Below are 27,437 nucleotides of genomic sequence, written 5' to 3' on the forward strand. Positions count from 1 at the left end.
CCTTTTGGGAGGGACGGTCTCCAGTTGATCATCTGCTTCAATTGGAATCTGCAGTTAGGTAGGCCTTTTCTCAGTGCTGCCACCTTTTCACAGTTTTCTTCGATCTCCATAGGGTCTAAAACACAGTTTGGCACCATCACATCCTCGTTACACTCCATGAGTGGGGTCTTCGAGGCAGGGAAAGGGCTGGCACGCAGACACACAAACATACACACAAAATTCTAGCTTTCGCAACCAAAGGTTGCTTCGTCAGGAAAGAGGGAAGGAGAGGGAAAGACGAAAGGATGTGGGTTTTAAGGGAGAGGGTAAGGAGTCATTCCAATCCCGGGAGCGGAAAGACTTACCTTAGGGGGAAAAAAGGACGGGTATATACTCGCGCGCGCAACTTACACAGAAAATTGATGAGGCTAATGGGGTGGTAGCTGTCCACCTCCAGGGGGTTCTTGCTAGGCTTCAACACTGGTATGATAATGCTTTCACACCATTGAGATACGGTTGGAAAGGTCTAGGTGGTGTCGTTGGCAGCCCCTCCCCCCCGAAAGGCGTTTGAGCATCTGATAGTGGATGCGATCCGGCCCGGGAGCCATATCAGAGTGCATGCACATATCCATCCACACATATACAGACACAAGCAGATATATTCAAAGGCAAAGAGTTCATCTGCTTGTGTCTGTGTGTGTATATATATATATATATATATGTGTGTGTGTGTGTGTGTGTGTGTGTGTGTGCGCGCGCGGGTGCGCGTATACCCGTCCTTTTTTCCCCCTAAGGTAAGTCTTTCCACTCCCAGGATTGGAATGACTCCTTACCCTCTCCCTTAAAACCCACATCCTTTAGTCTTTCCCTCTCCTTCCCTCTTTCCTGACAAAGCAACCGTTGGTTGTGAAAGCTAGAATTTTGTGTGTATGTTTGTGTGTCTATCGACGTGCCAGCGCTTTCGTTTGGTAAGTCACATCATCTTTGTTACGAAAGCGCTGGTAGGTCAATAGAAACACAGACAGACACATAGGTTAAGTTTTATAATAGTGAATTAAAATTTTATTTGGACTGTGATGTAATTCACTTTAAAAAGCTTATTCTGTGCAATAACATGGATGCTGTCAAACATGGTAAGTCAGCTGCTGCACTTGGTCCTGCTGCTGTACTTCCCTTTTATGGTCAAACGACGATTGATGATAACCTGTTGGTTATGATCATTACTGATTTGAATTGTGGGGTTTTATGGAGCAGCACGGTATGTTTCCTTATCTTTCCTTTTGGGTTGGGCCGGCCGGAGTGGCCGAGCGGTTAAAGGCGCTACAGTCTGGAACCGCACGACCGCTACGGTCGCAGGTTCGAATCCTGCCTCGGGCATGGATGTGTGTGATGTCCTTAGGTTAGTTAGGTTTAAGTAGTTCTAAGTTCTAGGGGACTTATGACCACAGCAGTTGAGTCCCATAGTGCTCAGAGCCATTTGAACCATTTTTTCCTTTTAGGAAGATCCTGGCATTGTGTAGGGAAGATCCACATGGCAAAAAGAACATTATACTAGTGAGAGCTTAATTGTTATTAGCCTTATTATGACGAGATTTATTACAACTTTGAGCTGGACAGAAGGTTGCACCAGTGGAATAAGTGCCACACAGAGGGGCATGACTGCACAGCCGCCATTGTAGTGGGTTCCGAGTCATAAGTACAGAAGTGGTGGTGTTTGTAAAAGTTTGTAAGAAGGTTTCATAGAGGACAAAGTGCCTCAAGAATATACATGATTTTTTACAAGAACCTCACCTTTTTTGGTAGTGGCAAACCTACACTCCCTGCCTTGTGATTTCGTAGAGGTCAGGAATTTACAGGGTATCGAACAATGCACATGTGGCTGCAATGCAGGTAAAGTCAGGTAGATTACAAGTCGATAAAATGCTGCTGATGTGCAGGTAAGTTACAGAGAGGACCTGCCAAGAACCCCTGTAAAGCTATCGCTAACTGTAACAGTCAGTCTAGTGGTCCAGGTGTGTTGCTACGAAGGGTTTGTCATTCATTGCTTCTCGTGTTCGGATACCAATGATTGTTCTTATTTTGTTTTTAGCCAATCAAGAGGAGTAGGGTGTTTTCCTTAAGAGAGTAGGTGGTGGTGTGATGTTAAAAGTGGAAAGGAAAGTTACTGCTCACCATATAGTGGAGATGCTGAGTCGCAGATAGGCACAACAAAGAGACTGTCACAAATTAGCTTCCGGCCAGTAAAGCCATTGTCAGAAATAGACGGCCAACACACACACTCGTGCACTCACACAAATGCAACTCTCACACACATGACTGCAGTCTCAGGCAACTGAGGCCACACTGCGATCAGCAGCACTGGTGCATGATGAGAGTGGCAACTGGTTGGGGGGGGTGAGGAGGAGACTGGGGCGGGGTGGGGGAGGGACAGTGACATGCTGTTGGAGAGTGCGGAGGGACAGGGTGGAAAGAGGGCAGTGCAACTGTGTGCAATTAGGAGCTTATCCCCTCCCCCCCCCCCATCTCTCTGCTCCCTCCGTCTAACCTCCTGACTGCACACAGTTGCCCTACCCTCTTTCCACCTCGTTCCTCCATGCTCCCAGCCCCTCAGCAGGTCCGGGGATTACAATTGGCCCACGGTATTTCTGCCTGTCGTAAGAGGCAATTGAAAGGAGTCTCATACGTTTTGACCTTTCTGTGTCTGTCCCCTCTCGGGTTTGATCTCCATCTTTTCCAAATTTCTGTTGCTAGTGCGTGCCATTTGGGGAAGAATGCCTGATGTGGTGTTCTTTGTTTGTCCATCGTGCACCAAGATCTTGCATGCTACTTATTGTCATGTAGTGCGCTTTGGCACCCAATGTCTTACGGGTTGCCTACTTCTCATGCCCTGTGCCGTCTCATCCTTCATGTCCACGACAATGCTGGACCATTTCAGCACCCGAAATCCAGTGCGGCAGCCAGTCCGTCGTGGTGGGGTTGTCATTTACCTTCTTGGTGGTAGCCCCCTGACAACACAGGAATCACACTGCTGATGCCAGACCTGAGACCTCTCCCGTATACCAAGGAGTAGGTGCCCATCCTTCTGGGGCACCAGGACTCCCGGCAATGGCCATCCTGCCAGGTGGCCCTTGCTGAGGCTGGGTTGCATCTGTGGGGAGAGCCCCTGGTTGGAGTGGGTGGCATCAGGGCGGATGACCCGCAATGAAATGGGTTAAATCAAATAAAGCTGGTGGTGGCTCGGCCCAGCAGTCTCTAACCATGTCAGGAATGATTTTGATGCTGCGACCTATGATTCCCGATTGTTCCCCTCCCTGGCTATGCCTTGGGAGGACCGTTGGGTGACCAGGTCTTGAGAACCATATTTGCCTCAGTACTTAATTTGCAGCAGGACTGATGAAGAGACCTTCCAGGCAATGAAGCCCCAGTTTTTTGTCGACCATCATGAAGATAGGTTTGGGGCCATCTTGAAGATAGATTTGGAGCCATCTTGAAGATAGGTTTGGGGAAGTGGTGGCATTGTCCAAAATGCAGATTTGGAGCCATCTTGAAGATAGGTTTGGGGAAGTGGTGGCATTCTCCAAAATGCGTAGCGGGTAGATTTTGATTCAGGGGGGCCTCCCCAGCCCAGTCGTGGGTGCTGCTCGCCCGTGACAAGCTGGATGACATCCCTGTCTCAATTACACCCCATAGAAGCCTTAACACGGTTCAGGGAATTATTTTCCATCGTCACGTCCTTTTGCAGTCGGATGAGGAGCTCCACGCCAACTTGGAGTGACGGGGTGTCCACTTTGTCGGGCACATGCATAGAGGACCAGAGATAACAGGGTTGCTACCGGTGCCTTCATCTTGGCCTTTGAGGATGACTCGTTACCTGAAAAGGTCAAAGTGATGGTTTACTGTTGCGACGTGAAAACTCATGTCCCTCCACCTATGCGATGCATCACTGTAACTCCAGCGCCACCTGCCGGGATTGCGGTCGTCCTCTGTACCCGGGCGCTCCGTGTGTGCCTCCTCCCACTTGTGTCAACTGTGGGAAATGCCACACCCCCCCCCCCCCCTGCTCACCTGACTGCCCTGTTCTCCATAAGGAGCAGTGAATAATGGGAATCAAAACCCTGGACAGATTCACCTATCAAGATGCAAAGAGGAAATACGAATGCCTTCATCCTGTTCCAATGACTGCAACATATGCTATGATAGCGACTTCGTTGCCCCTGTTGGAGATAGCTGTCCCTAGGTTTGTTAAACCTCCAGTGGACCCTCAGGGCCGCCCTGACTCTTCTCCCATGTCCGTGATGGAGGACACGGCTCCTGCCGCTCCCTGAAAGAGTGCTTGGAACATCAGAGCCTTTCATTCCATACGCACCACCCCAAATCGTACAATGCTCCATTCAGTGAGTGGGAATTCCAAAGTGCCCTAGCTGCTTGCTCTGATATGGCTCCCGGGCCGGATCGCATCCACTATCAGATGCTCAAACGCCTTTCGGGGGGGGTTGCCAACGACACCACCTAGACCTTTCCAACCGTATCTCAATGGTGTGAAAGCATTATCATACCAGTGTTGAAGCCTGGCAAGAACCCCCTGGAGGTGGACAGCTACCACCCCATTAGCCTCATCAATGTTCTGTGCAAGTTGCTCGAACACATAGTAAGCCAAAGGTTGAGTTGGCCACTTAAGCCTCAGGGCCTTCTTGCTCTGTCTCAGGGTGGGTTCCGTAAGGGCTGCTCTACCACCGATAATCTGGTCTGCCTGGAGGCTGCCATCCGTACGCCATTTGCCCGCCGTCAGCATCTGGTTGCCATCTTTTTGACATGCGGAAGGCATATGATACAACATGGCAACATCACATCAACACCACGCTTCATGGGTGGGGTCTTAGGGTCCCACTGCCGATTTTTATTCAAAATTTTCTGTCGCTTTGTTCCTTCCTTCCACGTGCAACTTGGTCCCTTCCATAGTTCCTCCCAAGTCCAGGAGATAAGGGTCCCGCAAGGCTCTGTCTTGAGTGTCTGCCTCTTTTTAGTTGCTATCAATGAGCTCGCTGCAGCTGTGGGGATGTCCATATCGGCTTCTTAGTATGCTGATGACTTTTGCTGTACTAAAATTCCACTGGCATTGCAGTTGCTGAATGGCAACTACAGGGCGCTATCTGCAGGGCACAGTCTTGGGTTGTCGCGCATGCCTTCCAGTTCTCAGCCACCAAGACTTGTCATTAATTTCTGCTGGCATCACACTGTTCACCCTGAGCTGCGACTTTTATCTTGACGGCGAACCTCTTGCCATGGTGGAGTCGCATCAGTTTTTGGGCTTTCTTTTTGATACCCAGTTGACTTGGCTCCCTCTTATTCAGCAGCTGAAATAAATGTGCTGGTGGCATCTTAACGCTCCGCGTTGCTTGAGTCGCACGAGCTGAGGTGCCGATCGGTCTACCCTTCTATGACTGTATCAGGTGTTGATTCAGTCTTGTTGTGATTATGGGAGCCTGGCTTATGGTTTGACTTCACCTTCCGCGTTACGATTGCTCGACTCCATCCTTCACTGCGGAATCTGACTTGCAACTGGAGCTCTCTGCACAAGCACTGTAAACAGCATACTTGAGGAGGCTGGTGTCCCTCCATTGGGGATCCAATGCCAACGGCTACTGGGTGCTTATGCTGCACATGTTTGTAGCTTGCCCAGGCATCCAAATTACCTTGTCTTGTTCCCCAACTCGGTCATCCATCTTTCCGAACGGCGGCCCCAGTCAGGGTGTCAGATTGTGGTTTGTGCCCGGTGTCTTCTCTTTGGGCTTCAGTTTTTCCCTCTCCCACCTCTTTTCCGGGCCCATATGCATGTACCCCCGTGGTGTGTGCCCCGCCCATGCCTTCAGCTGGATTTAGCACAAGGCCCGAAAGACTCAATCCCTCCTGAGGCCCTCTGCTGACACTTTCTTTCCATGCTTGCACACGTTTCCTGGCTCTGCAATAATCTATACCAACAGTTCGATGGTTGCTGGTAGTGTTGGTTATGCCTTTATTCTTTGGGAACAATCTGAACAACGCTCATTGCTGGAGGGCTGCAGTGTTTTCACTGCAGAGCTTGTAGCCATCTCTTGTGCCCTAGAGTATATCCGCTCCTGCTCAGGTGAGTCCTTTGTTATCTGTAGTGACTCCCTGAGCAGTTTACGATTTATTGACAAGTGTTTTCCTCGCTCTCGTCTGGTGATGGGTATGCAGAAGTCCATCCATACTCTTGCCCATTGTGGCCGCTCTGTGGCTTTTGTGTGGACTCCAGGTCATGTTGGCATCCTGTCTAATGAATGTGTTGACACACTGGCCAAACAGGCTATCAGTGCACCGACCCTGGAGATTGGCCTTCCGGAATGTGATCTCCAGTCAGTATTGCGGCAGAAAGTCCTTGGTACTTGGGGTGATGAATGGTGCAACCTGCCTTCCCCCAATAAACTTCGGGCCATCAAGGAGACTACAGGTGTGTGGCGCTCCTCCTTGCAAGTCTCTCACAAGGACTCTGTTGTTCCTGCTGGCTACGCATTGGCCATACCTGGCTGACGCTTGGTCATTTATTGCGCCACGAGAACCCACCTCTATGTCACTGTGGATCATTGTTGGCAGTGGTCCACATCTTGTTGGCCTGTCCGCTTTTAACTGCGCTCAGGCAGACATTTGCGCTGCCTGACATGCTCCGTGCCCTTTTAATGGATGATGCTGCAATGGTGAGCTTAGTTGTGAGTTTTATTCGAGATTCGAGCAGGGGGATTTTATCACTCGATCTGAGGGTTTGCCTCCCCCTTTTTTTTTTAAATCTGACCTTTGACCTACGGTTTTAGATTGGGGTTTTTAGTGTGTCTCTTGGTGGTTGGCTTTTCCCCCTTTTTTTTCTCATGGTCGGCCAGCCACTGTAAAACACTGTTTGCTTTTAATTCCTTTTTTCTGGTCTTTGTCTATGTCTTTCTTATACCGTGTCGTCCCTTGTCCTCTCTGTTGTTTGTTTCTCTTCTTTGTGGGTGTTTCATGGTCATGGAAAAAGGGACCGATGACCTTTGTTGTCTGGTCCCTTCAACCCCCACAAACCAACCAACCACACTCCCATGTAGCATGTCACTGTCCTCCACACCAACCCTACTCTCTCCCCCCCTCCCTCCCTACCTGCCCCAGCCTCTTCCTTACACCCATCCAGTCACCACTTCCATCATGCACCTGTGCTGCTGCTGCTCACAGTGTGGCCTTAGTTGCCTGAGACTGCAGTAGTTTGTGTGAGTTGCATTTCCGTGAGTGTGTATGTGTGTGTTTGCCATCTAATTCTGATTAAGGTCTTACTGGCTGAAAGCTAATTTGTGACAGTCTTTTTGTTGTGCCTATCTGCGACTCAGCATCTGTGCTGTATGGTGAGGAGCAACTTCCCTATTCACAATATTGTTACGTTCCATCCTGGATTTTCCCTTTGTTTGAATGTTCATGTGTGTTCGTGTGTGTGCACGCACACATGACTTTTTTGTCTGAAAGGTTAAATATGTAGCAGTCTTTCATGGTGCCTGTCTGCAACTCAGTGCCTCCTCTGTGTAGTGAGTAGCAATATATTGCTTTTATTCCATCTTGGTCATTCCATTGTTTGGTGTAGGTATTAGTGTCATTGGTGTTGAGAAGCAGTTGAAAAGGCTAAAATTAGCAAAGCTTCAGGGTCCAATGTATACAAAATCTGCAGCCGAGTTAGCCCATCTTTTAACCATTATCTAGCATAAAACTCACATACAAAAACCATGCCCAATAGTTGGAAGAAAGCACAGGTCACACCCATTTACAGAAATCATCCACAAAAGTACTGTCCAGTATATTTGATACCCATTTCTTGAATCTCAGCACATCCTCTGAGCTCAGACGTAATGAGGTATCGTGAACAGAAAAACCTTCTCAATGCCAGCCATCATGTATTTAAAAAACATCAATTATGTGAAACCCAACTCACACTTTTTGTTGTATGGTATCCCAAAAGCCTTTGATCTAGGTAGTCAGGTAGACACGGTATTTCTGCATTTCCAAAAAGCATTTCACTCAGGACTACACCTACTCTTACTATCAAAATTTGTGAATTGAAATTTGTGACAGGGCTGAGGATTTCTTGGTAGGGAGGACACAGCATATTATCTTGGAAAGAGTCATCAACAGATGGAGAATTAACTTTGGGTGTGAACCAGGGTGCGTGTTGTGACTCTTGTTCATGCTGTATTTCAATGACCTTACAGAGACAGTATTAATAGTAACCTCAGATTTTCTGCAGATGATGCAGTTATTGTTAATGAAATTCTGCACAGATATTTAGCGAGGTCGTGATAAGATTGCAAAGTGGTGCAAACACTGTCAACTTGGCTAGTATCCAAGGGGTACAGTTTCAAGAAGTCACATTTGGAATTGATGGGCTTGGGCTCATACCTAAGTGTAATTTTTTATAGGGATATTAAATGGAACCATCACATAGACCCACCCCTCGGAAGATCATGAGCTTTCGTGAGTGTGTCTGGTGAAGCATGGAGCCCCAGGCTATTGAAACACTTACTTCCTTTCTTGTACTACAATCTCCCATCTCAGACTATCCTTCCTTCTCTTACTCTCTACCATATGGTGACAGTCCTTGATGTTATCCTGGCTATTTAGATTCTGCTGTCTCTTCACACCATTATCCATTTACTTTTCAGTCAGAGTAATATTTGCCTCCATTTTGGGTTTGATCTACAGTTTTAAAATTTCTTACGTAGTATGGACCAACTTGGGATAATGCTTTAAATAGTACCTACTGCCTACAGTATTGAAGATCTTGTTCACACACTAATGGCCAACACTAATATATGTATTTAAAATCCAGTGTGGTAGCCACCCTCATGTGCTGGAGTCATTATGAACCCTTTCGTTAGAGCCTTTTGACAACACAGGGGTCACACTTCCGATGCCTGAGCTGCTAGCTCTCTACGCATGCCAAAGAGCAGATGCTCGTCTTCGTGTGACATGAGGACGCCTGGCACAGCCTATTGTGCCAGGTGACCTTCCCTGTGGCTGGGTGGCCTGTATAGGCAGAGCCCTTGATTGGAATAGGTGGTATAAGGGCAGACATTCCGTACATAAAATGCATTAAACTAAATTGACACATCACTGTACTGACCTGATGCCTCTACAGATAGGCCAGGGTCCATATGCCCCAGAACAACCAGGAAATCTGGGAGAAGTATGGAGAAAATGCGGGATTTTTTTTAGAATTCTGGGAATTTGTCACTGTTTTAGTTTTCAGTTAAATTTTTATGATTTTTGACTGTTAGGAACTGATACTCGAATAAAGAATTTTACTTTAGTCCACTACTGCAGAATAATGCTAAGACAATAAAACAAGAGAATAACACCAAACTAAAACTTTGGTTGCAAGAAAATACACCATTTAAAACAACAAAATGCAGTGCGCACACACAAGTGTCTGCCGACAGGAAAATATGTCAAAGTGTTTAGGATGAGGACTAGACAATATTTCATAACAACAAACTGCTTTCGATGAGTGTGACATTAAAACTATTTACATAAAATTTAATGACATAATAATGGCAGAATTTTTAATTATATATATATTTAAAACTATTTACATTTGGGAAAATATTGTGAATGGTGGTTTGAGAAACATTACTTTCAAAGTAAATTTCCAGTTACGCAAGATGAATTATGTTGCATGTGACAGTGTGTGATGACTTTCTTAAATCGTGAAGCATTTGACTCCCATTCATAACTTAACACATTGAGGAGCACCCACATAGAAAAAAAATGGGCCCAGAAGACCAGTCATTTATGCCATTATTTAAATTTTAGCGGCACATTTGTGTTTTTTATATCTCAAAAGGGTAACAAATTCTTTAAAAAAAAGAGGGCGGAAGAGATGCAAGCTTCAATTTTCTTGTAGCCATACTGTTTGTGTTGTAACTGAAAACATTAACTTTCCTATTACGTGTTTGCACTGCTCAACAGTGATGTTACTAGTGAGTGACTCCATCATATGTTGTGTACTCTGAATACATGCTGTTATGGGTGGGTGAGATTACATGATGTGAGCTATGACTGGCTGATAAAAGCGCATTGCAATCTAGATTTCAGTGCTTCGCGAGCTACTGTGGTGTATTTGGTGGATTTAACATTTGTACTTTTGTAACACAAAACAAAAGTGTACATGTTGCTGTGCATCAAAGATCATTCCAAAACACGTTGTTTTTTGCTGGGTTTCATTTCTGAAAGTGCCAGGAAGTTGGGAATTTCTACAGCGGTGTATAAAACCTTTAACATTCAAAGGATTGATAAGTTTTACTGCTCTGGGGGAAAGTATAGTGATATTTAACACGACAAAAGTCTATTTTCACCAAGGAAAACGTTTATTTTTACTCTGGGAAAAGTTATATTTTTAACTGGGAAATCCATTGTCCACTTACGCACCCTGCAGGTATACATATTGCTGTGCGGTCAATTATAAGACCACTGCTTTCCCTAGCCTGGCTGCCTAACAAGCCGGAAGACTGGGAACAAAACAGTTTATTCAATACTTGGTGTGTACTAGAACAGTTGAAGATACGTTTAGTTACAAAGCCAATATTTTCGTAGAAAAAATTCATAATTAATTTTCTGAGTTACACACTGGAAAAATGTGAAATGTGCTGCACATCCTCTAGCCTTCTGACATTTGGAAAATCTTGATGGAACAACAATGATTACTGCTGCACACAAATCTTTGAATATGGTACAAGAAGCTATTTTTCACAGGGACCTACAGTTACCAATCACAAGCTACAAGCTAATTTAGCATGTTGAGGCATATACGAGGGTAAGCCAATTATTATCCGCAGTTTAGTTATATATTTGTTTATTTTGGTAGTACTGTTGTTTTACGTTGATGACCCATGCTTTGTTTATTTGTTACAATTTTCAAAGTTCCAAGCTGCTAGATTAGTTCCGTTATTGTTGCCATGCTGTTAATCATGGCTGCTTCGCTGTGTATTTGCACCAAAGAAGAGCAACATTCAGTGATCTGTTTTTTGTGGTTAGAAGGCGTATCAGGATCCGAAATTCATCAAAGTTTTTTGGTGCAGTGTGGAAACAATGCTTTGCCGCAACAGAGTGTCTACGAATGGATTGAAAAATTCTGAATTGGTTGCAAAGTGTTACGCACGATGAAGACCCCCTTGACTTGAAATCTTACAGAGCTAGCAGGAGTCTCCCAACAAATACAGTATGGATGATTTTTATCCTTCAAACAGCAAAAGAGAGGGAGACCCACTCAACACTTTCTCCTTCAAAAATGAATGATGTAGATAGTATTTGTAGTTTGTGGTTTGAAGAGACTAAGACATCAAACTGCACAGTGTCCAGTTGTCTCCTTACCTCGATCCACAACCAGAAAAAAGAGAAAAGGAAGGAAAAGTTACAAAGCAAAGTACTGATTCATCATTTCTGATGGAACTGGACCTCTCCTTGGCAGCAGAAGACTTCTTGGAGTCTACACCACCTGTGCAGGAGGCACTGGAACACTGCAGATAAACATATATCACTTTCCTATTCACTGACAACACCAACACCTTTTCAGAGATTTTTCATTGGAATTTTAGTGGCTGCTATCACCACGTGGAAGAAATTCGACAATCACAAACCATCTCACAATCCCGTCTTTTTCACTGACCCCTCCCACTTCTGTTATGCACAGTGCACTTATTAACTTGTGCACGATGTTTTTATCGTAATATCTGTCTTGCATATTCCCCTGTCTTCCACCATTAAGCTCTCAGGTTTTCAAATCTTGTCCGATGCAGACCCCAACAGTCAGTCTTTCCTTCTCATCCCGTACCTCTCCTGTCCTTTTCCTTCACCCTTCCTCCTTCCCCTTCAACCCTTCGGCCTGAAGGAGGAGCCACTGGCTCTAAAAAATTGCCAATCACAACAGTCTTTTATGTGTGTGTTCTGCTGCCGCTTGGTGAGTAGATCTTTTATCTATCCAATTAAATAATACAAGTATCGAGATTTTTGGGAGACCATTTTCCTACTCCCAGAGGAAATAATGTGTATAACAAAAATAGGATGAACATGGAATTAACATCTGATGATTTTCGTACACTAATCAAACAAAACACCTTCAGTGAACAAGTGACTATTAACATTGCACTTGAAGCAATATCCATTAGAGTACAATTAACCATAAGGACGGTCTGCAGTGTCTACATTCCCCCGTGACCAAGATATTGCCTTCCAGAGAAACATAAGACCTAATTACACAGTTACCCCCACCTTTCATTTTATTGGGAGATTTTAATGCCTGTAACAGCGTACAGGGCAGCCGGATAAGATTTGTTGAGGATAACTGCTAGAGATTCTCAGACCTTGATCTCTGCCTAATAAATAAGGGAACCCCAACACATTTCAACACTAACTGTGGCTACTATTCTGCATGATTGGACAATGTGAAGAACTAATTTTTCATCTATGATCCAATGGAACACTCATGAGACTTTTGTGATGGTAGTAACTATTACTCATTTATTGCATTGGTTCCAGGTATATGCCACATAAATTGCTTCTGCTTCTGTGTTGGTCACTGTGAACAGCAAATTAGAATGCTTTCTCTGCTGAAGTGCAGATTACAATAAATACAGAGAAGAGCATTGACAAAGTAGTGCAAGATGCAACAGGAACAAACATTCATGCTGCGAATATGAAGTTGCTATTCTAGTCAGGTCCTCTTAGGAGCAAACCTGTTCCATGGCAGTGCAAAGAGCTTGCCAGTACCATCAGAACAACAACAAAGTGCTCTACAGAGACATGGGTACAATGCTTCTAGCAACGATTTTATTTTATTCAGTTGATCAAGGGCAAAAGCCTGTTACTTACTAAAACAAAAGAACAACAGATGTTGGGAACAATGTGTCTCTTCAATGACAGTACATACTGCAGCTTCATAGGTTTGTTCCAAATAGCAGTGGATGAGTGGATTTCAAGCCACTCGTAGAATCCAGGGAGTCCTCAATGGAGAGGAAATTAACACTAGTTTCTCTGGAATTGCTGAACTATCAGCTATATATTGTGCTGCAATGTCAGCATCTAAGAACTGCCACCCTGCTTTTGCCCAACACCATCTTTTAACAGAATGTAGTACTATATCTTTTATCTCAACAGATGTGGCAACCTACAACACACCCTTTAAAGCATAGAAACTAAATAATGTTATAAAATAGTGCAGGGCCAGGACCAGATGACATCCATAATCAAATTCTTTAACACCTTGGTGAAAATAGCAAAAGCTCTGTTCTAAAAAATTTTAACAAGGTTTGGTAGGACAACTGATATCCATTGCAACTGAGAGAACACGTCACAACATCTGTACCAAAGTGAGGATAACACCCAAGAACCAGAAATAGATAGACTGATTACCCTAATAACTAGTTAGGTAAACAGTAGTAAGGATGGTTAATGCACAGCTTTAGATTCTGAAGATGTTGAACTACCACTGGTGGTCTCTTATGATAGGAGTTTTCAATTAGGGAGGCCTTTGTGCCCCACCAAAATTTGATCACAGTAATTTTTTTTATTATTAGGCATACAGTACAACATAGCTACGTCACATTTTATCGACTCTGAACAAGTAGAATTTTCGAGGAAGTTTACCTGTCTTCATACAGAATTTTTAGACTCTATAGAACCAGGGTGTGCACAAACCTTAGTAACCAATGTGTACAGGAAAATGAAGTCTCACAGGGATCAGTTTTAAGTGTCACACTTTCTCCAACTGCAATAAATGGCATTGTACACAGTGGGACATTATCACACCAGCATTATATGTTGATGATCTTTGTTTATGTTATAGTTATGTATTGTTATGTACAGTAGAATGTCAATAACAGACAGCAATAAAGAAGACACAAAAGTGGGTGCAGTCCATGGGCATCGTTTCTCACCACTAAATTACACATTGTGCACTATGATAGAATACAGTCTGCCCATCCTCAACCAGAACTATACCTCGAAACCCTTCTGCTGGAATTAGTCGAATTAATCTAGCACTTCTTTCTGGTCATAAACTTACTGTTACCACAGATATGATAACTCCAGACCTGTTGCATGATGAAACTCAACACTCTGTTGCTCAGTAACAGTTCCTGGAGTGAAAATCGAACTGTTATGTTAACATTTTATGAAATGCTCATTCTATCCTGTTTCGGCTTGGGACGCATTGTTTATGTGGCAGCAGCACTGTCCATCCTAGAAATGTTAGATCCTGTCAACCACAGGGGAGTCATTTGACAACTCTAGCTTTTTGAATGAGCCCAGTCAGTAGCATTATTGGACAAGCAGGAATACTACCACTGAAAATGACACTAACAAAATGTATTTAACTATGCAATCACGATTAATCAAATGCCAAATCATTACTGTCATCGTATTTTATTCCACAATTCAGCAACCCACTTACTCATGAACCTCAGAATGGGGCAGCCAAGAGCAATAAGACGGGAAGAGCTCTGGTGAGAACTTCCTCTGATTACCTGAATGCAGTACTGGCTCTTGCAAATGCCTTAAAGGCATATTCCCCAACAAGCAGTAAAGATGAACACCAAAGACCTCATTGTAAGACACAATTTTTATAGGAGAGAATTTTATTCAGTCTTCTAAGGATATCCACATTTTAATCTCCTTTACCTAGGCAGTTTCAGATATAATGAAAATGTTGTCTGTGCATAGGTACACAAACTGAATTCTAAATGACTTTTTGTACCAAAAGTATGCGGTATTTATACTGCAGAATTAATAGCTATCAGTAGGGTGCTACGAAACATGATGAATTTGTCAACTTAATTTCATTACATGCAGCTACTCCTTGAATGCTTTGAAACAATAGGAAAGTGCTATCCAAAACATCCATTGTCCCTGCCATCCTTGACCAACTGTACAATCTCTGCAGTACCGGGATATCCATCATTTTTCTCTGGACATGGAGTCCTTTCAGCATTCCAGGTAATGGGATGGGTAGCAAACTAGCCAAAGAAGCAATGAAGGTGGACACTCAAACTAGATATTCCAAGTATTGATGTAAGGACACACATTCCACATTGCATCCTGAAGAAATGGAATGACAAGTGACCAGCTCTTCCACAATCCAGTAAATTAAGGACCATCAAACACACCAACAAGGTCTCGCAGACTTCGCTGTGTCAAGGAGGGAAGGTGTTGCCTCACACTGTCTCAGAATCAGACATACCAAAATAAGCCGTGAGTTTATACTAAGACAGGAAGAACCTCATCTGAGGAGAAAAAAATTAACAATTTACCACATTCTTGAAGAATATAAGACTACCAAAGACTTGCAGCATCAAAAGGAATTTGGACAAAACCAAACCATACAACACAAAACAGAGAGCAGTGCAACAGCCCTCAGATATTAAAATACTGTGATGCAGTTACTGTTTGTGCAGAATAGCTCTGTGCAGAATAGCTCATTCTAATATCTTCATGCCGCTCAGGGAGTAATGACATTTACCAAAAACACTTTTGATGTGCATCCCAAAGCCAGAGTACAGTCACTGTAACATACAGAACTGAACTTTAACGGCCAAGATTTGGATTCAGATTAACTTCAAGCTAAGATGGAAAAATGTACAATTGGCTTTAGTAGGGGCAAGTTGACTTTTTAGTTTTATAAGCAGAATACTGGCCAGACACAGTGCAGATATAAATGAGAAAAACTACAGAATAGACATGCTACATATTTTTGAGTGCTTTTGTAGAGTTCAAATTTCTTTCATTTTCCCCTTTAACCTAGTAAGCAAATGCACCAATGTCATGTTGCTAGATTTGTACCAGGTGGCTGTAGTTATTATGAATGTTTTATGTAAATCCTCAGGAATCGTACATGGACTTCTTGAAATGGTATTAGAACATCTCGTCTAGGAGGGGGAAAAAAATGTTACATTACTTACAGAACCTCCCGTAGTTCCCAGATACACCTGGTGAGAGTTGTAAAAGCTATTTTTCATTAATTTCTTATGGTATTGATGACTAATCTTTCAGATTGCTGACCAGGAGAATGAGCAGAGACGTAGGCTTGAGCAGGCGGCACTGGAAGCTTTGAACAGACCACCAGAAGAGGTAGCTAAGCGCAATAAATTAAATCAGAAAAAGCAGCAGGTAGGTTGTTGCACTGTAGTTTGGGTTTTATATTATTTTTCGCTTGTATTTTGTAAAAGATTATTGCAATTTGTATGAAGTGTAGAAATGGGGTAGTGCACTATTTGGCAAAAAAAGGCACTCCCCCCTGCAAGGATTAGAGGGTGTGGCACTTTCTGACAATCTTACGTCAGATCCACATGCAGCTTATTATTGTCCACCATTGTCAAAATGGCCACTTTCACCCCCCCCCCCCCCCTCCCTCCCTCCCACCTTTTCACCTATTATCTTAATGTGTGGAGTGCATGCACTTTTAATTTAGTACAGCTGTAAGCGGCACCCAAATCAAAATGAGGCAGACAGGAAGAGAAGTAAGTAAACTGTTAATTATCTCAGAAGTAATCGCCATAACTGTTAATAAATGAATTCCACTGAGAGACAAGACAGTCAATGCCTTTACGGAAAAATGTTTGTTTGCCTGCGAACCATGCCTGTACCCAGGTGTGCAAATTGATGGCAACAAATGTCTTCCTTCAGGGCCTGGAAGAAGAGGTGCACACCTTGGTATAATCATGCAATTGTGATTCCGTAGGCAAATAAGCACATTTTTTCATGAAGGCAACTGACTGTCATGTCTCTCAGTAGGATCAGCCTATTAATAGGTATGGAAATTACTTTTGAAATAATGAACAGTTACTTAATTTTTTCCATCTGTCTTATTTTCATTTGATGCCCCCTTATACTATCCATCATCTGATTCAACAGTACCACATCAAGGATATGTTCGGTCGCAGTTGGGTAGCTTGCAAGTCCTTAACTTAAACTGTTAATTATTCTGATTGCAAAATAAAAAGTGTTTTCCACTACTAAAGCTACAAACTAATATAGTTCATATGATAAAAGGCGGTGTATGTTTGGTGCAAGCTTTTGGGTGGACCGCCGATGAACTTACATGCTCTTTTAAGACAAATGTTGTTCGTTATCAGATGAGTTGCCATAATTTGTATGCACCCTCTAACAAATCTTGCTAGTGCATTGTCAGGCATATTACTTAAAGAGGAAATTAAAAGTATAATCTCAACCACTTCACATGTTGGTAATCTCTCTCTTCACACTGGTCTTCTTTCTTTATTGCCCATCCAATATTTCTGCCAATCTCACTATATGTGCACTTGGTAACATTTCCAGATTTAATTCAAATTATTAAGCTTCACCATATTTTTAAAAAGCATGTTTTGGAATAAGTTTATTGGTGAGGTTAAAGGTGAGATTAATATTCATTAGAACATTCAGCAAATGGATGCAACATTTCTAAATTGGAGACCAAATTGAAACCAGAGTCTACAGTAATCAACAACAAAAAAAAAAAAACAGATGATAGCAGCAAAGTGATCATTTTGACTGCACAAATGTTGAATTTAGCTAAATATTCACATTTAATCATCCTAATTGGCATGAGTTTTAGGAGTACAGCTACAGTCTTCTTTTTAATTACCTGTCTCTGCTTGTTTTCATCATATCCACAAACTTGACCAGTTTTCAAATTGCAGATTAATATTAAAAATCTGCACTATCTGTTAACAGTGCTAGGATGCAAGCAAATATTCTTGTCTGGAAAGTAAAATGTTGTTGCAAAAACTTAAAACTTTCATTCTCAGCATAACAGAAAATTTTTGATAGAAGACAATGATGTAAACGGCAGATATTAAGGTGGCATGCTATGTGGAGGGCAAAGCTACAAGAAAAGAGGTTACACACTAATTAGCTCTCAAACTTGATCAGATCACAAAGTCTGCTAGGCATTAGAATAATTTTTCTGCATTATTTACATAATATTTGTATTAGTTTTTACCTTCTAAGTGTTGTCCTAAGCATTGAAAGTGGATGATGATAAAATTGGTGTGAATTAGGCTAAAACTCAACATTCAAATAACATAAACTGTAACACCGAGAATAATCAGTTTTTGACAATATAATGTGATTGAATAGATAAAAAAATCTACTCACCAAGCGCCGGTAGGAGAACATACACACAAAAGGAGGTTGTACTTACGCAAGCTTTCGGAGCCAGTGGCTCCTTCTTCCGGCTGGAGGGTTAAAGGGGAAGGAAGAGGAGTGAAGGAAAAGGTACTGGAGAGGTTTAGAAAAAGGGGTATATTTTGGAAGAGTCACCCAGAACCGCAGGTCAAGAGAGACTTACTGGACGGGATGAGAAGGAAAGATTGATTGTTGGAGACAGCACCAGATGAGACTTTCAGGTTTTCAAATTGCGTCAGGTGTATTCCACAACAATTGGTCATTCCTTCTCCCCTGACCCTTGGCTCTGGGTGATTTTTATGAAATCTACCCCATTTCCTAAACCTCTTCAGCCCTTTTCCTTCACCTCTCTTCCTTCCCCTTCAATGCTTCTGCCGGAGGGAGCATTAGTGAGTAGATTCTTTGTCTAGCCAATGACATTAGAATGACATAAACTACATCATCTTCTTGAAGGTATGCTTTGCTGGTGAAATTAAGAGTTCATATCTTTCAATTAGATTAGGGAATGAGACACTAAAAGTAGAAGAAGATCAGTTTTACTATTCGGGGGGTAAAATAACTGACGATGGTCTAAGTAGAGAGGGTATGAAATGCAGAGTGGCAATAATAAGAAAAGTGTTTCTGAAAAAAAAAGAAAATTATAAATTTTCAACTTAGGAAGGCTTTTCAGAAAGTATGTGTGTGGAATGTACCTATGTTTAGGAGTGAAACATCCTGGTAAATAGTACAGATGAGAAGAGTGAGACCTCAGTCTCTTGCGGTCGCAAGCCTAATAAATTCTTGGTTTTCAAACTGCATCACTTTGAAGTGAATAAGAGAATTAGTTGCTATAGAAGAATGCTGAAGATTGGATGGGTTGTTTCGATATGTGATGAGAGAGTGCTGAACCAAAATGAGGAGAAAAGAAAAATTTGTTGTACAACTTGACTAAAAGAAGGGATCTGATGACAGAACGCACTTGAGGCATCAAAGAATAATCAGTTTGGTAATGTAATGTGATGGATAAGGAGTAGTTCACAAGGCTTGATCACAGTGCAGTAGTTATGCTGAGATAAGGAGGGTTGTGCAGAACAGACTAGCATGAAGACTGTATCAAACCAGGATTTGGACTGAAGATGACCAAAGACCATTCATTATTTCCTTGTGCATTTTAGTTATTAAAATGACTGTTGACAAATTTACGTGTTCTGTCTCTTATTCTATGTGGAATAAGGTACTGCCAACTTCTGAGAGAAATAACTTGTGAACATTTGTAATAAAATGTTGATTACAGTACATTTAACTTAAATACATAAATTGCATTAATTCTCAAGCAGTTAATCTGTCACTGAAAAGGTTTCTAAAAGGCACAATGTCTTTGCTTGAAAATGCCAAACCAAGAGAGAGAGATTTTTTTTTGGATAGAAGCACATAAACTGTTAACACTTACAGAACTTCATTATCGGGGCTAAAAAATAAACATATGTAGAAATATGGACATAGTTCACAATGTGTGAAAACGGAAAGCATAGACTGATGTAATTAGATTGCATAAACCTGTATATGTGGCATGTGGTTTCAGCAAAAAGGAAATGGAACTGAAATGGGGAGTAAAACTTAACCCCTTGTCATTAAGTGGCAGTCAGTGACTGGATATGACAGACAAGGTCAAAATGATATCATTCCTATAAATAGCAAAAAGTCAATTTTATAGAGGAAGAATAACAATAAATAATGCTAAATTGTTGTTGAAAGGCAACAGGAACCAATGGACAGAGTGATGCAAATGCCAACCAGATGTACACAAGAAGTCTGTGTTTGATACATGAATGGGAACACATCACAAACTTGTTTACAAAGAAGGGGAAGATCAGTATATCTTGTTAATTAGAATCAGCCAGCTGAAGTTTTGCTTAATTTGATATTAATGTGATTTTATTCCTGTGCAGCTAGTCAGATCATACAAATAATTATTTTTCACGAAGGTTTCATATTGGGTTTCTCAAATGTGGTGTATTCTTGTTGCACAATTTATTGTCACAGATGCTCCTGATTGTGAACATCAACGTAATTGTTGTGATCGGCTCTCACTGGATGCCAAACTGTACAATTAAACTTGCTGACTGTTTCACAGGCTTTTATCAAAGTGGGTAACAAAAATAAGCAGGAACTTCACTACTGTGTGTGTGTGTGTGTGTGTGCGTGTGTGTGTGTGTGTGTGTGTGTGTGTGCGTGTGTGCGCGCGCGCGCCTCACATAGCAGTGAGGTTATAGTTATGTCTGAGGGTTAGGTGCAAGGGAATATTTGCATATTACAAATGTAAAGTTCTCTCTGTTGGTAGTACATAACCAATCCAGAGGACTGCACTTGTCTAAGTAATAAAAAGAGAATGTTGAGATGTTTTTATTTTTCAGTATTAAAATCCTTCAAACCATCAGGTTTGAGCTCTTAAATACACATATAGCCATGAGTCTAAATGTAACCTCATTTTTAAAAGTTTCAACACTGTTGACAACTGTAATTGCACACTAGTTTAGCTTGAAATGATTAATCTTGTACATAAGATCCTGTGACTGGTACCATCTGTTAGTACTGCGAAAGTGAGCTCACTGCTGATTTCCCACTAATTCTTTCTTCATTTTATATGGTCGTCCAGTTGCTATCTGGAGCAGTTGAATCACTTAAGAGGATGCTTTTGTGTAGGTACTCGTCTCGTGCGTTTTCTCCATGCTCTTTTGTAGTGCCTCACACTTCCTGCAGCTGTAATCTGTGTGTATGGCTGTGGAGCTATAAGGAGCAAAGAATAAGACTGGTGATTCTCAAACACTGTGTTTGTTGTCACAAGGAGTGTGGGCTAATACTAACTGCTGTATGTATATATGCATTTATATGTTACTAAAGTCCTTTTCAAAATTTGATACTAACATAGTGGTAGCGTAGTATGCATTGCTGTCACAGTCCTAGATAGTGGTCTAATATTCTTATGTGTAATAAGATTTCTTTGTCTCGTGTTTTAATTTTGTTGTTGTGTTTTGTCTGATTTCTCCAGTCTACCTTTCTCTTGCAGAATAATGTGTCTGTTGGTAGCTAGGTTTGAGATAAATGACTTTTGCATTAATGGTGCTTAGTTGTTTTGTTTTTTCACTGCATTGCCTTTTTTCAGTAGACTGCTTTATACAGACAAGCAATAACTTCTTGCTTCAGTAAGACAATAAATGAAAAATTTTGGTTTTATGTGTGATTCATTTGCATGAGCATGTCAAGTTTTGTTAGTTGTGTTTCGATAAATGAAACTTGGGCCTGTGGGAAGATATCACTAATGGTGGAATCGTAGTTATTTGGGTACAATGCAGTAAATGTTAGCACTAATTAGCGTGAATTACTCTTTTTGTAAACACTTGAGGTCCCATACATAAGCAATGTTTTGAATTTTGCACTGCAGTTGCATTATGCCACGCTTGTATTGTGAAGTCAGTCATGGGAACAGGAAGTAAATGTCATGCACTGTACATGATAGTAAAATACTTCAGAAGATCCCTAAATGCTTCCACATTGGGCCAAGTTTCATTTTCTCACAAATACATCCCACAGGAAACAACACTTGAACCTGATGTGTCCTGACAGGAGGCTGTGATTAATGAGCTGAAGTGCAAGACGCGCTTGGTCCAAGAGAAGAAGTTACTGCAGCAGGATGAAGTGTACAATGGTGCCCTGGAAGACATTCTTTTGGGCCTAAAATCTGAACCGTACAGAAGGGCTGATGCTGTTCGACGAAGTCAGCGGAGGCGAATTGACAATAACCGGTTATCGAGGACAATGGAGGAACTAGAACTGTGATGTATAATGACTGACATGTGGTCTGAATGAAATTAATGACTACATTTATTTCTGTTTCTTTACATATTTATCCAATGTGAAGTGTACACTATTTCTCATCTCAAGAAATTCTTACAAGGCTTAGTAGTTAAAAAGCATTCCATTCTTTCTTAACTTTATGTAGAAAATATGTACAAAGGCCAGTATTAGGTGCTTGTAGGTCTTGTGAGTGCTTGGAGAAAAGTTTGACAGCATGTTTAGCAACAGCACCATTCCATTTATCACAGAAGTGATGCAAAGTAATCCAGTCCAGGCTGTTCCTATTGCCATTTTCTGTACCACCTTCTTTCATTTTTGTCATTTTCTTTATTTCAGAGAAACAGCTTGATAGTAAGTTACCAAAGTAATAGTGTCTTTAACTTAGTGAAAGTAGTTTCTGTAGTGATAATTCTTACCATGAAAACAAGACAGTTTTGTTGTATTGCTGAATTGTATCAAATACAAAGAGTGAGAAATAATGGAGGTTTTGAAAAGGACACCACTGTACTACCACCACCACCACCACCACCACTTCTGTTAATAGCAGCCGCAAGTAACGCAAATTGTGAAACTGTTTGTGTTTCCAAAATAATTCTGTTGGAAATTGTTGAAAAGCAGCACTTCTTTAAGTGGAAAGACCAACACTGTCAGCTTACATTGACTAGTGGAAGTGGCAAACTAGGCAGTGTTCTGCAGTTGGAATATCATACACACACTTATTCTTTAATCCTTGTTCAGTTTTGGAAATATGGCATGTTAATGCCATGAAGTGTAGTATTTATGATTTGATCAGAACTACTGCAAAAAATATGTTAAAATATGGCCTCAGTTATGGCCTATGGATTTCACAAGTAACAGCATTTTAATTATTTTAATTTTTTTTTCCCAAAATAAAATTTTGATGTCTCAAAAATGACTCTTCAGCATTTAGGGAGAAATAGTAAAATGAAAACACTCTTACATTGAGACGATGCACAAGAATTAGAATAATTTTATTAAGATCTGTTTGTAGTAGTCTGACTTGCTTTTTGAAAGAAAAGATTTTTGTACCAACCCCTTCCCCTCCTTTTCAAAACTTTCAGTATAAATGGGAACACAAACCAAGAATAAGTCAGTGGTGATCTTTGTATAGTAACAGATTATTTATATAAATATATAATTCTTACACTGTGATTTTTATAAATATAAACATTGTTAATATTGTGAATATATTTTGTAAATATTGTACAGGCACATGAAGGCGTTTGTATTTCAATGACGATTGCGTAATGTGATGTTTCTTTTTTCTTTTACCAAATACAAACAAATATGTATAATATTTATATAAAATTTGTATTGTATTTTATAAACAGTGTGTTTAAAAGCCTGGTTGAGTCTTATTTTTACAGCTTTTGTAAGTGAAAAAATAAATGGACTTTTTTAAGTTGTTAAAAATTTTAAACAATGTTCTATGTAATACAGTATTTTTGAAGACTGTTTTGTATTAAAGACTTTATACAATAAATTCTTTGGGTGTTCCTGTAATATATCAGAATATGAAGAGGAACATATTTGGTGTCATATTCATAGTACAGCCACATAAAATATACTCAGGTGTGAGCTATTGGGCCATTTTCAAAACTGAGGTCTTTAAGTTACATAAGTTAATAAAAAGACAAGGAGCAAAATGTTCATGCATAAGTGATTATGTTCCAAATCCACAGGTTGTATCATAATTAAAAGAAGTAAAAAACATTTCTATTGATAGGCCAATTCCAGTAGTTGCAATGTAATCTTTGTTTGCTTGTATTTAGAGATTTCTACCCAAGAAGCTTGCTTGTTTTGGCTGAAAATGCCTTATTCAGATGCACCTATAAGTGTTGTGAATCGTGGGTCTTATTTACATCTGACTTAAGATCAGTAACATCACTTTTATAAATTACATTTCTACTTCCATGTAGGTGGTGTTGACGATGATATGGCATCGGGGGGCCACTGTGAGCTGTTGTCTAGTCTTATTTTTACAGCTTTTGTAAGTCATTTTAAGTTGCTAAACATTTTAAACAGTGTTTTATGTAATACATAAGACAAATGTAAAAATTGCATTTTGCATGACCCTTACTCTGAAAACACGAATTCAGTCAGGAAAAGCCAAAATCTCAGAATTTTCAAATTCGGGAGTGTACAAGTTTTCTTTTGAAAACTGTAACAAATTCTACAGTGGAAAAATGGAAAGAAACAGCAACATTAGGAACAAAGAACATATGAAAGCTTGTGAAAGCAATTGAACAACTTTGTTCTTACATCTTAAAAATGAAAACCACAAAGCCAAACACATTGAAAACACTGCAGACTTCAGAAAAATGGTGTAAAATGTGGGAAATAATGTTTTAAGCTGTAAATGTTAAGTGTAGGATCCCCCCCCCCCCCTTCTATTTTCACACTTTATTTATGTGCACATATAGGCATCAAAGTACTCCTGCCAGAGACTTGTTTATTATCTAGTAATGGTTTATTATTTAATAAAAACTGCTAATATAATGGGAACTAATAACTGGGAAGCAGAAACACTTGACTCAGTTTCATAAGTCATTATCTATGTTTTTGGAATGCCTGCAGCTGTCATTCATTATAGGAATAATAAAACACTGCATCAGTAACATATTTTTTCATACTTCGCACATAGCATTTTGAGAATTTTTTCTCGATATCAAAGGCAAATATTTACATAAGTATTTTGTGTGTTGGTCTGCATCTGTTGAACGGTAGTCGTATTTTTGAGGTTATCGGTACTGTGCTTCCTCAGTTACAGGTATGTAGAAAACTACACACATGCAAACTATTGCTCACATTGTTTTTGTGTAACAGAACAAAGAATACATACATAAATATCACACTTAACAACAAGAATAAATCCTTGAAACATATTTTGCTCAGCATGAGAATATATGTAATTTGTGCTGTGTTTAAACCAAAAACATTTGAGCAACGCAAACCGAATGAAGGTGTCAACTAGCACTACAAGTGGCCAAAAGATGAAACACACTAAATATGATTCAAAAGAGGTACGACAAAGATTACAACAATCACAAAACTGAAGATGCACTGTAGAAACAGTTTGGAAATGGTTGTGATTGGTAATGATTCCCTTATTTGTATGAACCTAGTTACTCCTATCAGCCACCAAGCAGAGTAGAGATTGGACGCAGCAGGAGATATGGCACGAATTGTTCCAACTTTTACACATTTACTGGTTTAAATCCACTAAGTACAGCACCATGGTGTCACAGAACTTAACCACATAATGTTTGTAAACACTGTTTGGTGGCCATCATCATTTTATTTTACATCAGTTTTTTCTTTCCATGAACATTTATTCATAAAGCATAAATTGCGGGAAAATTATAAGTACGTTGATGCAAAATCAGGTGTGATGTAACATTGTGGACATATGAAATTTGACGGGAGCAATAAAAAATGTTGTGAACGGCGGGGAAAAATGTTAATTCCAGGAACGTAAAAGGGGGTTATACTGTATTCTGGAAGAATTGGAGACACACACACACACACACACACACACACACACACACACACACACACACACACACACACACACACACGAGAAATTTCGCCAAATGACCTACTCGGTGAACAAACTAATGTGAAACACAAGCCTTAGTTACAAAATTTTATTGATATTTTCAACTATAAGAAAGGATCATATGTGTATGACTTCACAGATAACAGATATACAAAAATGCTTCAACAGTAATGTCTATGTAACACACACACCACTGCTGCTCCCAGAGATGAAAAATTTGTAAACATACGTCATCTAAGGATCCCAACATTCAAACAGTTATCAGGAAAAATTGTGTGTTATAAAACTACTTGATTATGATAGTATTAATTCATAACAGACAGTTCACAGTTGGCCCCTGGATGCCATATGATCGTTAACCCCACCTAGATGTATGCAAAAATATAATTTATAAAACTGAATTTATTGATTACAAGTAAGGTGTAAATAAGATCCACTATTCACAGTAGCCAGAGGTGCACTTGATAACGGCTTTGAAAACCAAAACAGGCAAGCAGAAATCTCTAAATATAAGCAAATAAAAATTACATTGCAGCTAATGGATTGACTTCATATAAAATGAAGTATTTTGCTTAAGTTCATGCTGCAAGCCTTACAGACAAAAAAATATTTCCATTGCCATCTGTTCTCAAAGAAGTCCTCTGCAAGATGTTTGCTTTTTGTAATTCCAGTCTTGGATTGTAACTTTTATTTGTGATTGGATAATTAATTTTGGTTGGTAATGACCATCTCTAGGCCTGAGTAGAAACATGTTGCATTATACATACCAAGCCATTACATGTGATGATGCAGTCAAAATCATTAATCATTTCAGCTATGTCAAATAAAACTGTGGTATGTAAAGAGCACCATTGAAGCGAACATACTGCACATGAAGAGAGACACTGTTATAACATGTTCCACATCCATGAGAATCGTCTCATTTTTTGGATCTGTGGAATGAAAATTTAATCTGATGTCTCTCTTAATGTGCAGTATATACACCTCAGTGGTGCTCTTTACATACCACAGTTATATTTGTTTGACAAAAGCAAAATGGCTAATGATTTTGACTGTGCCATCACATGTAATGATGTGATATGTGTAATGCACTAGACTCTAACTAATGCGGCCCTCAGTAATCCGGCACACATCCAAAAAACACATGCGCAATGAATTATCATGCACAAAAATGCTTAGTTAAACAATGCTTTATATACGGGATTTGAAATTGTAGCTTTCTTTACAGTTTGGAATCGTGTCTTCTGAAAGGAAACAAAATACGCTAGACTTAAAATAGAAACAAGAAATTTTAGACAAGTTAAATCAAGGTTCTTCACAGAAAGGCATTGCTGCTGAGTTCAGTGTTGGTCGAGCAACTATTTATGACATCAGAAAGAAAGATGTTATTAGACGGTACTCAACACAAATGAATTGTGAGTTGGGGAAAACAGAAGGTTATGAAGAACTGGATGTAGCTGTTTATAGATAGTTCATACAACAACGCAGTAAAGGAATTCCAGTCAATGGCCCGATTATAAAGGAAAAAGCAGTTGCATTCAACGAACGACGTGTCATTTGGCAGCTGACAGTCACTGGGGGAAAGTTGCTCAGCTAATGATACGGATGCTGATGAACTTGTAAGCAAGGTATGAGAGATAATAGAGGAAAAATTTTTAACTGCTGATGCCTTGTACAATGCTGATGAAACAGGACTCTTACAAAATGCTTCCTTCAAAAACATTAGCTACAAACAAAGAGAAGGAGCCTCGTGGTTACAAGCAACAGAAACAGTGCGTAACATTAATGGTGCGTTGTAATGCAAACATCCATGTTGTTTTCAACACATTGACATAAATTGTGC

At 40.5% G+C, this 27,437-nt stretch overlaps 1 protein-coding gene across 5 annotated transcripts in view; it reads left to right on the forward strand.

Annotated features, from left to right (window-relative positions):
- Positions 1 to 23,435, forward strand: part of LOC124787762 (formin-like protein) — a 453,708-nt gene extending 430,273 nt beyond the window's left edge. For 3 of the 5 annotated variants that reach the window (XM_047254638.1, XM_047254640.1, XM_047254639.1), the window contains exons 19-20: positions 16,048 to 16,164; positions 21,784 to 23,435. In XM_047254638.1, the coding sequence (XP_047110594.1) occupies positions 16,048 to 16,164; positions 21,784 to 21,996 (330 nt within the window). In that variant the 3' untranslated portion in view covers positions 21,997 to 23,435. The remainder of the gene's footprint in view (positions 1 to 16,047; positions 16,165 to 21,783) is intronic. The other 2 variants (XM_047254641.1, XM_047254642.1) reach the window with 1 other exon arrangement.
- Positions 23,436 to 27,437: the final 4,002 nt, after the last annotated feature.

Source organism: Schistocerca piceifrons, chromosome 3 (assembly GCF_021461385.2).
Source record: "Schistocerca piceifrons isolate TAMUIC-IGC-003096 chromosome 3, iqSchPice1.1, whole genome shotgun sequence".
Classification (NCBI taxonomy): domain Eukaryota; kingdom Metazoa; phylum Arthropoda; class Insecta; order Orthoptera; family Acrididae; genus Schistocerca; species Schistocerca piceifrons.